The sequence below is a fragment of the Pan paniscus genome, chromosome 13 (genome assembly GCF_029289425.2).
Source record: "Pan paniscus chromosome 13, NHGRI_mPanPan1-v2.0_pri, whole genome shotgun sequence".
NCBI classification, from domain to species: Eukaryota; Metazoa; Chordata; class Mammalia; order Primates; family Hominidae; genus Pan; species Pan paniscus.
In genome coordinates, this window is record NC_073262.2 from 39,565,123 (window position 1) to 39,579,191 (window position 14,069).

At 38.2% G+C, this 14,069-nt stretch overlaps 1 protein-coding gene across 11 annotated transcripts in view; it reads left to right on the forward strand.

The window, feature by feature from the left end:
* ZRANB3 (zinc finger RANBP2-type containing 3) overlaps positions 1 to 14,069 on the forward strand; it is a 355,165-nt gene that overhangs the window by 164,520 nt on the left and 176,576 nt on the right. For 10 of the 11 annotated variants that reach the window (XM_055108541.2, XM_063595172.1, XM_063595170.1 and 7 more), the window contains one exon: positions 13,015 to 13,193. In XM_055108541.2, coding sequence (XP_054964516.1) covers positions 13,015 to 13,193 — 179 coding nt within the window. Of the gene's footprint in view, positions 1 to 13,014; positions 13,194 to 14,069 lie in introns of those variants that run through there. The other variant, XM_055108543.2, reaches the window with a different exon arrangement.

Genomic DNA, 14,069 nt, shown 5'->3' on the forward strand with positions numbered 1-14,069 from the left:
TAAACAGCAAATTTTACTTGTAACATTCCATGTCTTTCTTAGAATAACAAATTGATTTTGCTGTCTCATTTGATTCATATTCTTGTTTTCATTTCTGCACATAATACCCAGCCTAATCTCAGTATTCAGTGGCCTTCCTTTATGTTTTAACTTTTGAAACTACTCAACTCATTAGGGCTCAATTTTTAGTCAATTGTTGCATTTTGGCAACTGGCAGAGGATGTGATTAACCAGCATTTTGTTTTCCTTTTGCTTATTTCCTTTTTCATTTTATGTAACGATTTAGTAACCATTAGGTAAGTTAATTTTTACTTTTCTTAAAAAAAAACTTTCACAAAGGCGTCCTTTCTTTCTCCTTCTTTTTAATATATACGAGACCCATCTTAAAAGGGTGTACGTTCTGAATCTGAGTAGGGAATCTCCATCATTGTTTAATTAACATTTCCAAAAATTACCTAGTTGAGATTTGGAATTCTTTCTAATGTTTTATTCTAAAGTGATTGCTGTGTGTCAACACATGAATTGACAGATTAATCCAAGTACTTGTTCAACCGAAAGCATCCTAATAACCTGCAAAAATTTTGTCTCAAGCTGTTGATGGATGTGCTTTTGATTCCTTATTTTAAAAGCAGAAATAATTTTCCCTTTGTTACAAATAAGTGGTGTCTTTATTTATTTATTTTACTTCCACCGTAATTTAATGTGTCATTATGTAACTGCAGAACATAGTATTTTAATATACTAGTCTGAATTTCAATACAGGGTTCTTTATTTTCTAATTATGATGTCTTCAAATTAATTATAGTGTTGCCACATTAAAAAGGATATAAAGCATCACGCTGTAATTATTTATGATACTAAGCAAGGGATTTATTCATCTTCCTTTTATAAAATCTCCAACTGAACTTATCTATGGTCCTTAATGGCAGTAATCAAGTTTGCCAAGTGCAAATGCTTCTTATCTGCTCTTTGTTTCCTAATCCTTGTCTTCATGTGTTTTGAAACACCCTTTTGTTTACATTTGTGATCAACAAATTCACAGTGTTAGTAAACAACATAGAAAATTTAGTATTTTTCATACACTGTTTTTTTTAAGAATATGTTATATTTTCACTGTGTTCATTACGTATAGAAATTTTAGTGATGTAAGTTATTGTTCTTCCAATCTGTTAAACAGTTAAGGTTGATCATTGAGGCTTATATATAGCACTTTAATTGATTACCTGAGATATATAATCAAAGCAAGGTGCAAATTAGATACCCTTTCAGCGCCTTTATTAAACTTCTGAAATTAGCCTTTTTCTATAAAATTGCTAGCTAATTCAAGTAGATTGTGAAGTGAAAAGCCAAATTTCGTTTTTGTTTTGTTTTTTGAGACAGAATCTTGGTCTGTCACCCAGGCTGGAGTGCAGTGGTGCAATCCTGGCTTACTGCAACCACTGCCTCCTGGGTTAAAGCAATTCCCCTGCCTCAGCCTCCCAAGTAGCTGGAATTATAGTTGCCCGCCACCACACCTGGCTAACTTTTATATTTGTATTTTTATTTTTCATTTATTTATTATTTATTTTTATTTCATTTTATTTATTTATTTTTTTGAGACAGAGTCTCTGTTGCCCAGGCTGGAGTGCAGTGGCACCATCTCTGTTCACTGCAACCTCTGCCTTCCAGGTTCAAGCGATTCTTCTGCCTCAGCCTCCCAAGTAGCTGGGGCTACAGGTGTGTGCCACCACGCCCGGCTAATTTTTGTATTTTTAGTAGAGACGGGGTTTCACCATATTGGCCAGGCTGGTCTCGAACTCCTGACCTCGTGATCTGCCCGCCTCGGCCTCCCAAAGTGATGGGATTACAGGCGTGAGCCACCGTGCCTGGCCTTATTTATTTTTTTGTGACAGGGTCTCTCTCTGTCATAGCCTAGGCTGGAGAGCAGTGGTGCAATCTCAGCTCACTGCAACCTTCGCCTCCCGGGGCTCAAGCGATTTCTCCTGCCTCAACCCCCCCGAGTAGCTAGGATTACAGGCATGAGCCACCACACCTGGCCTAATTTTTGTATTTTTAGTAAAGGTGGGGTTTCACCATGTTGGCCAGGCTGGTCTTAAACTCTTGACCTCAAGTTATCCGCCCACCTCAGCCTCCCAAAGTGCTAGGATTACAGGTGTGAGCCACTGTGCTCAGCCCCAAATTCTGTTTTAGATAAATTTATTCTACATACTATATAGCAGGGTAGAAAGCACTATGTTTATACTGCCTTGGAATTGTAATTAAAGGCCAGTCAAGAAACCAGATACCCCAGAAATGATTTAAAAGTTCAAGAATCAAATCATGGAAGTGTTTTTCGTGTTTTTATCTGTTTGTTTCTCCTGATGAGGAAATGGCCAAAAATTAGGCAAAGCTAAGATTTTTTTCCCAAAGTTTAATCATTATAGTAGTTATTCTCAAAATGCAACCTGAGAGTCATCCACATAAGAATCATTTTTGCTTGCCCCTTCCTTCCTTCCTTCCCTCCCTCCTTCCTTCCCTTTTTCCTTCCCTCCTTCCCTCCTGCCCTCCTTCCTTCCTGCCCTCCTTCCCTCCTTCCTTCATTTCTTTGTTATTTTTAGAGACGAGTTATTGCTGTTTCACTCAGGCTGAAGTGCAGTGTCCTGGCCTCAAACAATCCTCCTAGCTCAGCCTCCCCAGTAGTTATGACTACAGGCACATGCCAGCACATCAGCAAATTTTTGTATTTTTTGTAGAGATGTGGTCTCTCTATATTGCCCAGACTGATCTCAAAACTCCTGGCATCAGACAATCCTCACATATCAGCCTCCCAAAGGGATTTTTATTTTAAAAGTCCATTTCTATTGAATCAGAATTTGAGGTGTTGTCCTGAAGTCTGAATTTTTAACATGTATCTAAATGATGCCTAGGTATAATAGATTGTAAGAACTTAGAGCATAACTGGGAGATTGGACTTTTCCCCCCCCATTTGTTTTTGTCCTTTCCTTTTCTTTCTCCCTACCCTACCCAAGCACTTGTAGTTATTTTCTTTGTGCTGTGTTGGGCTCTCAATTTTAAGAAATTGCTGAGGCTCCTATACTACGATGCAAGTGGAAAAAAATGACTAGAATCTTAATTAAGTGTGTTAACTTGGTTTTAATTTTACAAAACAGATTTAAAACGTACAAAAATTATGGAAAATTTATTTCTGAACTTCAAATTTTATCTGAGGAATGGTACTGTTGAATGAATAATACATATGCATGTGAGCAGTTCCCATTATAGTTAAGTATCTCATTTTTTACTGTCTTGTGACTCTTTAAGATTAAATATGAGCTGGGTGAGGTGATGCTTGCCTGTAGTCCCAGCTACTTGGGAGGCTGAGGCAGGAAGATCACTTGAGCCAGGAATTTGAGGTTACAATGAACTATGATCATGCCACTGCACTCCAGCCTGGGCAACAGTGCGAGATCCTGTCTTAAATAAATGAATAAGAATTTAGAAATTTTGCTTCTTTTGGCACTGTGTGATATAGATTATCACTTCTTTTTGTCTACTACTTTTGAAGTGTAGAACAGCCCTCTTTTCCTTCCACCAAGCACGACTGCTACTACGTTGTAGAGCTGTAACTTTTTTTTTAATCTTTTTACTTGAAAGTCATTTCATACTTACAGAAGGGTTTCAGGAACATAAATAATACAAAGATCATCCATATACCCTTTACTCAGATTTATCAGTTGATGACATTTTATTCCATTTGTAAAGCTGTGACTTTGAATAAAACTTTACTAGAGACTGGAGGAGGATAAAAATACCACATTAAAAGCATAACATTTAACTGCCACTAGAAATGTCTATTCTTAAAACACGTTTGCTCAAGTGGGGCACAGTGGTGTGCACCTGTAATCCTACGTACTCTGGAGGCTGAGGCCAGAGGATTGCTTGAGCCTAGGAATTTGAGGCCAGCCTGAGTAACATAGAGAGACCCATGTCTAGGAAAAAAAATAAAAAGGGGCATATATTTGCTTATATCCAGCCTCTCAGACCATTCCAGAGCCTTCTCCCTGATTTTCTTTTTCTAGTCCCAATATGGGCATCTCTAAGCCATGCTTTGGACTACAACTCTACTTAAGTTCTGCCACCATCCCCGACTCAGTGCCCTCCCTTTAGATAAATAAGTTTTTTTTCTCTCATCCTGCTGCTCTCTAAGGCCCATCTCCTTTCTGCCTTCCTCTGTTCCCAGTGCATTCCCTTCAAGAGAAAGCCTGCTCCTGCACACAAGTACCAACCAACCATCAGGAAAGTGATAGCACAGTTCCCAAAGCATAGACTCTTCTGTCTTGAATAAGAAGAAGATCAGGGCTATGTGCATACCCATATGGTCTGTTCTCTTTTCCTAGTCCCTTATGAGAAAAGAAGACAGAATTGAAATGTACACACACTATTCTATTCTTTTTTTTTTTTTTTTTTTTTTTTTGAGACGGAGTCTTGCTCTGCCGCCCAGGCTGGAGTGCAGTGGCGCGATCTCAGCTCACTGCAAGCTCCGCCTCCCAGGTTCATGCCATTCTCCTGCCTCAGCCTCCCGAGTAGCTGGGACTACAGGTGCCCGCCACCATGCCCGGCTAATTGTTTGTATTTTAAGTAGAGATAAGGTTTCACTGTGTTAGTCAAGATGGTCTCCATCTCCTGACCTCGTGATCCACCTGCCTTGGCCTCCCAAAGTGCTGGGATTACAGACGTGAGCCACTGTGCCCGGCCGTACACACACAATTCTAAGAACAAATAATCTTCACCTGTACCATCTAAAATTCTCTATTGGAAATAGCACTAACAATGTACAAGAACAAGAAAGTAGTTCTGCTAAAATATATACCCCCTTAATAATAAGTAACAGAACATAGTATTTCAGTCTGCTATTTCTTTATGTGGGTTTTCTTTCTTAATTGAAATCCTCACTAAGATTTTAAAAGCATACCTAAAAGGGTCCTCCAAAGCAATCTCTTTTATAACAAACAGGCCACCTATTTTAAAGACAAACCTACCTCTCTGCCTTCAAAGGAACAAGCTGCTTATAACATTAAAACCGGAAAAGTTTTTAGTTTTGAAAAATTGTCAATCAATGAGCATTTTTAATGCATAGAAATAAAAATTGCTTTATAAAAGTAATCACAGTATAAAAAAGTGAAACTGAAATTTTATGTATCAGGATAATTGTTATTTAATTGCTCTTAATAATTTCATAGAATAAAACATTTAGGAAACCTAAAATTATTCTCCTAAGTAAAATGGTGATTTACAATTTTGAAAACATTGATGAAATGTGTTCTTGAGGTTAATGTATTCTATTTAATTCTTACGTAGCTACCTGGACATTTGTACTATTGTTTATTCAAGACTTTGATTCTTAATCATTGATTTAGCCTTAATGGTGATGAAACACTGAAGAGTTCCACATTAACAAATTCTATTGTTGTTAGAGCCCAGGGCTTTGAACCACATGTTGAGTGTAGTTATTCCTGTATGCCTAAATTACTTGAAGTGTGTTGTTGCTTTTATAACTGAATGCTATGCTGTTTTCAATTCTTTTCAAAATACTGAAATCTGGCCAAGTGCGGTGGCTCACGCCTGTAATCTCAGCACTTTGGGAGGCCAAGGCAGGAGGATTCGTTGAGCCAGGAGTTCAAGACAAGCCTGGACAACAAAGTGAGACCCCCCCATCTCTACAAACAAACAAACAAAAACAGGCATGGTGGTGTGCCCCTGTAGTCTCAGCTACTCAGGAGGCTGAGGTGGGAGAACCGCTTGAGCCCAGGAGTTTGAGGTTGCAGTGAGCTGTGATCAGGCCAGGCCACAGCACTCCAACCTGGGTGACAGTGAGAGCCTGTCTCAAAATAAAAACAAAAACTGAAAATCTAAGTACATGTTTTAAAAGTTTATTTTTTATTTTATTTTATTTTATTTTTTTGAGATGGAGTCTCACTGTGTCACCCAGGCAGGAGTGCAGTGGCACAATCTCCGCTCACTGCAAGCTCCGCTTCCCGGGTTCACGCCATTCTCCTGCCTCAGCCTCCCAAGTAGCTGGGACTACAGGTGCTCACCACCACGCTTGGCTAATTTTTTGTATTTTTAGTGGAGATGGGGTTTCACCGTGTTAGCCAGGATGGTCTCGATCTCCTGACCTTGTGATCCGCCCACCTTGGCCTCCCAAAGTGCTGGGATATAGGCATGAGCCACCGTGCCCAGCCAAAGTTTATTTTGTTTTATCTATTTATTCATTTCTTTATTTTTGAGGTGGAGTTTCAGTCTTGTCGCCCAGGCTGGAGTACAAACGCATGATCTCAGCTCACTGCAACCTCCGCCTCCCCTGTTCAAGCAATTCTCCTGCCTCAGCCTCCCGAGTAGCTGGGACTACAGGTGTGCGCCACTATGCCGGGCTAATTTTTTTGTATTTTTCGTAGAGACGGGGTTTCATCATTTTGGCCAGGCTAGTCTCGAACTCCTGACCTCAGGTGATCCACCCGCCTCAGCCTCCCAGAGTGCTGGGATTACAGGCGTGAGCCACTGTTCCTGGCCTTAAAAGTTTATTTTAAAAGGTAGTCCTTTTCAAATTTTATTTAGAACTGAGTCATTCTATGTATTATTCCTTTCTTTAATGGGAATATGAGATTATGCCAATATACTTTTATTTTCTAATTTAGAACTATGTATTTTTCTAGTTTGTTTCATCAAACTTTATTTCCTACTTCACCATGGCCCAAAAATGAACAACCAAAAACAAATACCTAAGAAAAATAGTACCCAAATGTTTCACTTTGTATTGATAAATATCTTTCTAATTTCTGAGAATCACTTTTAGTCATTTCACTACATAATCTTTAAACTAAAGAGATGCTGAATAAGAAGTTGGGGGTTCTTACCAGGAAAGATAGCTGGACAAAAACTGAGTGTCAGTGTCAGTCCTAATACCATAGGGTATGATCTTCAAGTAGATTAGGAAATGGGTAGATTAAGAAATTTTCTTTTCTTCTTTTCTTCTCCTTTCTTTTCTTTTTTCTTTTCTTTGTTTCCTTTTTTTTTTTTTTTCAGGGTCTCATTCTGTCACCCAGGCTGGAGTGCAGTGACGTGGTAATGGCACACTACAGCTTCAACCTTCTGGACTCAAGCAGTCCTCCCACCTCAGCTTCCCCATTAGTTGGACTGTAGGCACATGTCACCACACCTGGGGATTACTAAATTTTTCTATAGAGACAGAGTCTCTCTCTGTTGCCCAAACTGGTCTTGAACTCCTGGCCTCAAGCAGTCCTGCTGCCTCGGCCTCCCAAAATGTTGAGATTACAGATGTGAGCTACTGTACCCAACCAAGAAATTTATTATTTTCAGTGACAGCAAGTTGATCAAATCCTGAGATGTTTTACTCTAGCTAATAAAGCTCAAGGAAACTCTTTTATAAAAATCACAATGCCAGTTTATTAACGTATATTGAAAGATGGCTTTCCCTTTATCATGGTCACCCTGAAGAGATGCAATGGATCTTTCCACTCAAAATTTCATTTGGATGTCGAGGCTGATGATGCTACCCAGACATGAAGAGGGTATGAAAGGGTTTATTACTGACATAACAAGTCTTTCTGGGATGAGGAGGGCAGGCTCCCAAGTAGATATAAAAATGACTTGAAAAAAAAACAAGGAGAAGAGACAGGCATAGTCTCTTATTGGGCTTATGGGGTGGGGTTAAGGTGAGGGTTCTTACCATGTGGGCCGGGGCTTGCATAGCTTGTATTTCCCACCAGTGCCAAAGGAAATAGCACCCACACTTTCGTATCTGCTTGTACACAATTGGGGCAGAAGGGTAAGAGGGCTTGCATGTAAACATCAAAAAATGGAGTGAGACTCTTTATTTTATCCTTCTGTTTGCTTCCATTGCTTATTCTTATATTCAGCACATCAGCTTTGCAAGACCAATCCTTGCAAGAGTTATACTGAAGACTGTTTGACTTGAGAAACTTTTTTTTCTTTTTAAAATGACTTCATATTTCTTAATTGGTACTTAATGTTTTACATTTAATACTTCTTAAATGGCAGTCGTATTTTTTTAGGTTATTAGGAAAGTATGATATGATAGCTGGGAACAGGAAGAAAATGTTCAGAATTTTGAAAACCTAACAAAAATAATACATTATTAGCTCCCATAATTTGGTTTTTCCTTTTCAGCTGCCTAAATTCATCACCGAATATTCAATTATTTATCTTCCTTAAGCCTTAAGCAACATAAGTCAAACAGGCTGCTTCTACTTGTTTCTCTCAGAGACTATTCTGTCTACTTCCCAAACTATGCACTGTGCATGTAGATACGAAGATAAAAATCTCAGAGAGGAGGAAACTTGAGAGAATTATAAAGAAAATCTGCATACACATTAGCCTTAAGTCTTTGGCTATTTCCTAAACTATACATGCACAGAATGAGATCCCAAGAAACCTAGAAGAAATATAGAGTTGGGAAGGATAAAAACTAAGCCAAGATTTTAGCAGTATTGTGGTACTACGTAGACAGAGATGGGGTTGAGCCTTGTTGAGGTAAGAAATTGTTTACAGATATCTTGCGTTGGCTTCTGTTGACCCCCAGAAGGGCCATCTTCTATAATAAATAGCAGGCGCTGGGAATAAGGGCAACAATGAGTAAACTTGCCCTTTAAAAGCATAAAACCAAGTCTTAAAAGGAATGAGGTATTTGCCGTTACTCAATTTGCCTTCCCTAAGAAAACTTAACCTAACCCCTCTTGGGAGAAGATACTACTACCCAAAGCTTCTATGAATTTTTTACTCAAGATATCTGGTGTTAAATTAGAAAATATGAGGGATCCTGAAAAACTGGTACCAAAAGGAAAAGGAAATAGAGCCCACATGAGATCAGATGTTGTTATCAGAGAGAGACTTTAAAATAACTTATTTTTTTGGCTGGGCATGGTGGCACACACCTGCAATCCCAGCACTTTGGGAGGCTGAGGAAGGCAGATCACTTGAGGTCAAGAGTTTGAGAACAACCTGGTCAACATGGCAAAACCGTGTCTTGGCAAGGCGCAGTGGCTTACGCCTGTAATCCAAGCACTTTGGGAGGCCGAGGCGGGTGGATCACCTGAGGTCAGGAGTTTGAGACCAGCCTGGCCAACATGGCGAAACCCCGTCTCTACTAAAAATACAAAAGTTAGCCGGGAGTAGTGGCATGCGCCTGTAATCCCAGCTACTCGGGAGGCTGAGGCAGGAGAATCGCTTGAACCCAGGAGGCAGACATTGCAATGAGCCGAGATCATGCCACTGCACTCCAGCCTGGGTGACAGAACAAGACTCTGTTTCAAGAAAAAGAAAACAAAAACCCTGTCTCTACTAAAAATAACAAAAATTAGCCAGGCGTGGTGGCACTCGCCTGTAGTCCCCAGGTACTCAGGAGGCTAAGGCACGAGAATCACTTGAACCCAGGAGGTAGAGGTGGTTGCAGTGAGCCAAGATCATGCCACTACATTTCACCCTTGGTGACAGAGTGACACTGTCTCAAATATAAAACAACATCATGAAGAAAATCAGCAAAAAGGTGGACAAAAAGACGTTTCAAAGGAGAATGTAATCTATTAAAAAGAATGTAATAGATTGTAAAAAATGTAATTAATAGAATGTAATCTATTAGGCCGGGCATGGTGGCCCTCGCCTGTAATCCCAGCACTTTGGAAGGCTAAGGTAGGTGGATCGCTTGAGCTCAGGAGTTCGAGACCAGCCTGCCCAAAAAGTACCAAAAAAAAAAATAGCTGGGCATGGTGGCACATGCCTGGAGTCCTGGCTACCCAGGGGGCTGAGCTGGGAGGATTGCTTGAGCCCAGATCGAGGCTGCAGTGAGCCACGATTACGCCACTGCCCTCCAGCCACAGCAAGACCCTATCTAAAAAACAAACAAACACACAAAAAAAACCCAAGAATTTTTAACATGTTACAACAACAACAACAACAAAAACAGATTCTAATGGACATTTTAGAACTGAAAAATAACATCTGGAGTTAATTCTAGTAGATTTAATAGATTAGATACAAGAATACAGAATTAGAGAACTAGAAGACAAAATATTCAAACTTCTAATCAAATTAACTTCCCAGCATATCAGGATTCTTCTTATTCTTACCCATACTTATGCTAGTTTCCCTTTTCTTCACCTGTCGTCAACCTAAAACTCCTTTTCTTATTTTTTCTTTAAAAATATTTATTTGACAAATAAAAATTATATATATTTATGGTGTACATTATGTTGTTTTGAAATATGTATACATTGTAGAATGGCTACATTGAGGTAATTAACATATGCATTACTTCACATGCTTTTTTGTGATGGGAACACTTAAAATCTACTCTCTTTGCAATTTTTAAGAATGTAGTATGTTGTTATTAACTATAGTTACCCTGTTGGACAATATATCTCTTCACCTTATTCCTTCTATCTAACTGAATTTTTTTTTTTTAATTCTACCTATTGTTTCAAGTCCCAATTCTACGTATCCTATTGAAGGCTTACATACCTGATCTCAGTAGACAAGATGAGGAAATTTTGAGGAGTGGTGGTCTTTGGGAGAGAGTTGTCTGGCAAGCCAACACAGAACATTGTTAGTCATACATGAAGTGCAAAATGTATACATAGACAGGTGACTGGCACCAAGTAAATTTAGCAGCAAGAAGCTGAGGTTCTAGTGATAGAATCTGGGTTGCAGAGAGAGAATTCTGCTTTCCAGAAAATCAGGGAAGCAAAACAGATCCTATTTCCAGATAAATTGAAATTAAGAAAATGTGTTATGAAACCATGGCAGGAAACAAAACCAAAGACCCCTAACCATAGCACAAAGTTAGTGGTATTGTCCACACACAAAAAATAGGGCCAAGCCTCAGTTCCTGGAAGTCTGTTTTTGGCAGAGTTGTTGAGGCGGGGAAGTGGCACACTGAATAACTCTAGCCAGGTAAAGATCTGTAATTGTTGGCCGGGCGCGGTGGCTCATGCCTGCAATCCCAGCACTTTGGGAGGCCGAGGTGGGTGGATCACCTGAGGTCGGGAGTTTGAGACCAGCCTGACCAACATGGAGAAACCCCGTCTCTGCTAAAAATATAAAATTAGCCAGGCGTGGTGGTGCATGCCACCTCAGCTACTCCAGAGGCTGAGGCAGGATAATGGCTTGAACCTGGGAGGTGGAGGTTGCTGTGAGCCGAGATCGTGCTATTGCACTCCAGCCTGGGCAACAAGAGTGAAACTCCGTCTTAAAAAAAAAAAAAAAGATCTGTGATTGTTAAAGTTCTGCTGTATTGGAACCAAGTTGTTCCCAGAATCCAGCGATGTTTGAGTGGCTTCGGGTATGAAAATTGGAGGGCTTTGAAGACACGGAAACATACTAATTATTATCCAACGAATGTATAAATATAACTTTGCATGAATTCTAAGATTGCTTTTTTGTTGTTAACAGGAGCAGTTAAAAGAAAAATACATAAACAAAATAATAAAGTTTTCTCAGTGGAAACTTGCTTAAAGTCCAAAATCTGCTCTTTTCTCATTTCTTTAGTTTTGCTCAGCATTTAAAATTCATTTTTAAACTCTTTGTTTTCAGTTTCTGCATTTTTCTTTTTTCTCTTTGTATAGTCTGGTAAACAGGGCCTGTCTTTTAGTCTCTCTTTCCCATTGTTTGCCATAGTAACTACTAAAAAAGTAAGGATTATTGAGGTATAATTCACACTTTTATGTAAATTCACCCATTTTTAGTGTACAATTCTGAGTTCTAAAAAATGCATACGGTTATGTTAACAGCCACTAACATCAAGGTATAGACCGACTCCATTCCCAAAAGTTCCCTTATGCTATTCCCCTCCCCCACCTCCAGCCCCTGGCAACCACGGATCTGCTATGGCTCCCTTTTGTTTTACTTTCCAGAATGAGACATATAAATAGAATCATAGAGTATGTAGATTTTGAATCTGGCTTCTTTCACTTACCGAAATGCGTTTTAGATGTATTCATGTTGTGTAGAGCATGAGTTCATTCTTTTTTTATTACCGAATAGTACTCCATTGTATGAATATGACATCATTTGATTATTCATGCACAGGTGAAGTACATTTGAGTTATATCCAGTTTCTGGCTATTTTGAACAAAAACACTATAAATATTCACTAAGTGACTACTTTTTAAATTGGAACAGCTTAGAAGTCAGGCATTGTGACAGTGTGGATACAAATCAAGTGGGAAGACACCTGAGACCTGGGATCTCATACGAGTTTTGCATCAGCCAGCTGTGATTTAAATAATTTAACTTCTCTATGTCTGCTTGTTTTGTAAAATGTGCATCATTCAGGACTTACTCTAGTTTTGAAATAACATGGTTTTGTGCTGTTAAGACATTTACTATTGTCTAAAAGGAGAGACTATAAATGGTTACATACATTTTATAAAACTAATTATATAAAATCAACATAATATTTAACCTTAGGAGTAATTTTGTCTCTTTAAGTTCAATCATGAATATTTTGAACATAATATGATTTGCTTAATGAATTTTACAGGTCCTTATTATCTCAAACTTTTTATTAACTGTATAATCCAACTAATTTTACATTGGAAAATTATTTTGATAATACATTTTTTTTTAGACAGCCTTACTCTGTCACCCAGGCTGGAGTGTAGTGGTTCAGTCTAGGCTCACTGTAGCGTCAACTTCCTGGGTCCAAGCAATCCTCCCACTTCAGCCTCCAAGTAGCTGGAACTACAGGTGTGTCCTACCACGCCCAGCTAATTTTTTGTACTTTTTTTTATAGACACAGGGTTTCACCATGTTGGCCAGGCTGGTCTCGAACTCCTGGGCTCAAGCGATCCACCTGCATCAGCCTCCCAAAGTGCTGGGATTACAGTCATGAGCCATCACACCCAGCTAATAATACTCTTAAATAAAATGTTTGATAAATATTTTCTTTTAAAATATTTTAGGCTCTATTATTAATTAACATTTATTTATTTTTTAATTTAGATGGGTCTAGGAAAGACAATCCAGGCAATTGGAATTACTTACTTCTATAAAGAGGAATGGCCTCTGTTAATAGTAGTCCCTTCGTCTCTGAGGTACCCTTGGACAGAAGAAATTGAAAAATGGATCCCAGAGCTAAGTCCAGAAGAAATCAATGTTATTCAGAATAAAACTGATGTTAGGTAAGAACAACTGTTTAATATTTAAGGAGAAAAGTCTTCCTTGTGTGTACCTGGTATATATTCATGTTTTAGAATGCAATATCACCTATAGATAATAATTTAGAAGTGGAGTAAGTAGTATGGAGGATTTTATTTTACATTTTAAAATATGAATTATTTATCTAAAACCCAACAGAATATTTTATTTCTAAGTTCCTTTATGGTATGTTTTTAAAGTAAATGTAAAATACATATACTTTTAAAGATATATGTAGTATATCTACTTTATATATACCTTAAACATATTTGAAACCATCTTAAGGTTCAGAAATAAATCTCACAGCTTTTCATTGATTGACTTGAAGCTTTGTGATCGTTTATTATCAGCAACTTTAGTGGATTTTGCTTTCCAATTTGTTAATTAATATGCAAGTTTTGTGTGTGACTCATTAGTAAGTTTGATTTTCCTTATTTATAATTTTAATATTTTATATCTTGAAAATATTTGCTTTGTGTTTATTTGAAGCTCTCACTCTAAAATCTGTTATAGTGTTAGTATTTTTTTCCTCATTTTGCTTTCTAGCAATTAGAATAAGACAATCAGTTTGAGTATTGATGAGTTATTACATGGAATGTGTAGGTGATTCATACAAATTATGTCTCTGGAGGTTCAAAGTTATCTATTTCTGAACCTTAAATAAAAAGCAGTACAGTACATCTACTGAAATAAATATCTGTTAATACTTAGATTTTTAAATTTTGATATTATTGTACTGTATTGTATTCTCTAAGACTGTTAACATAAAAGGTATATTTAAAAATAAAGTTGTCTTACAAATGTGGAAGGAGGAAACACAAAATGTATGGAGGGCCTTTTCACTTTCAACCTTGAAATGC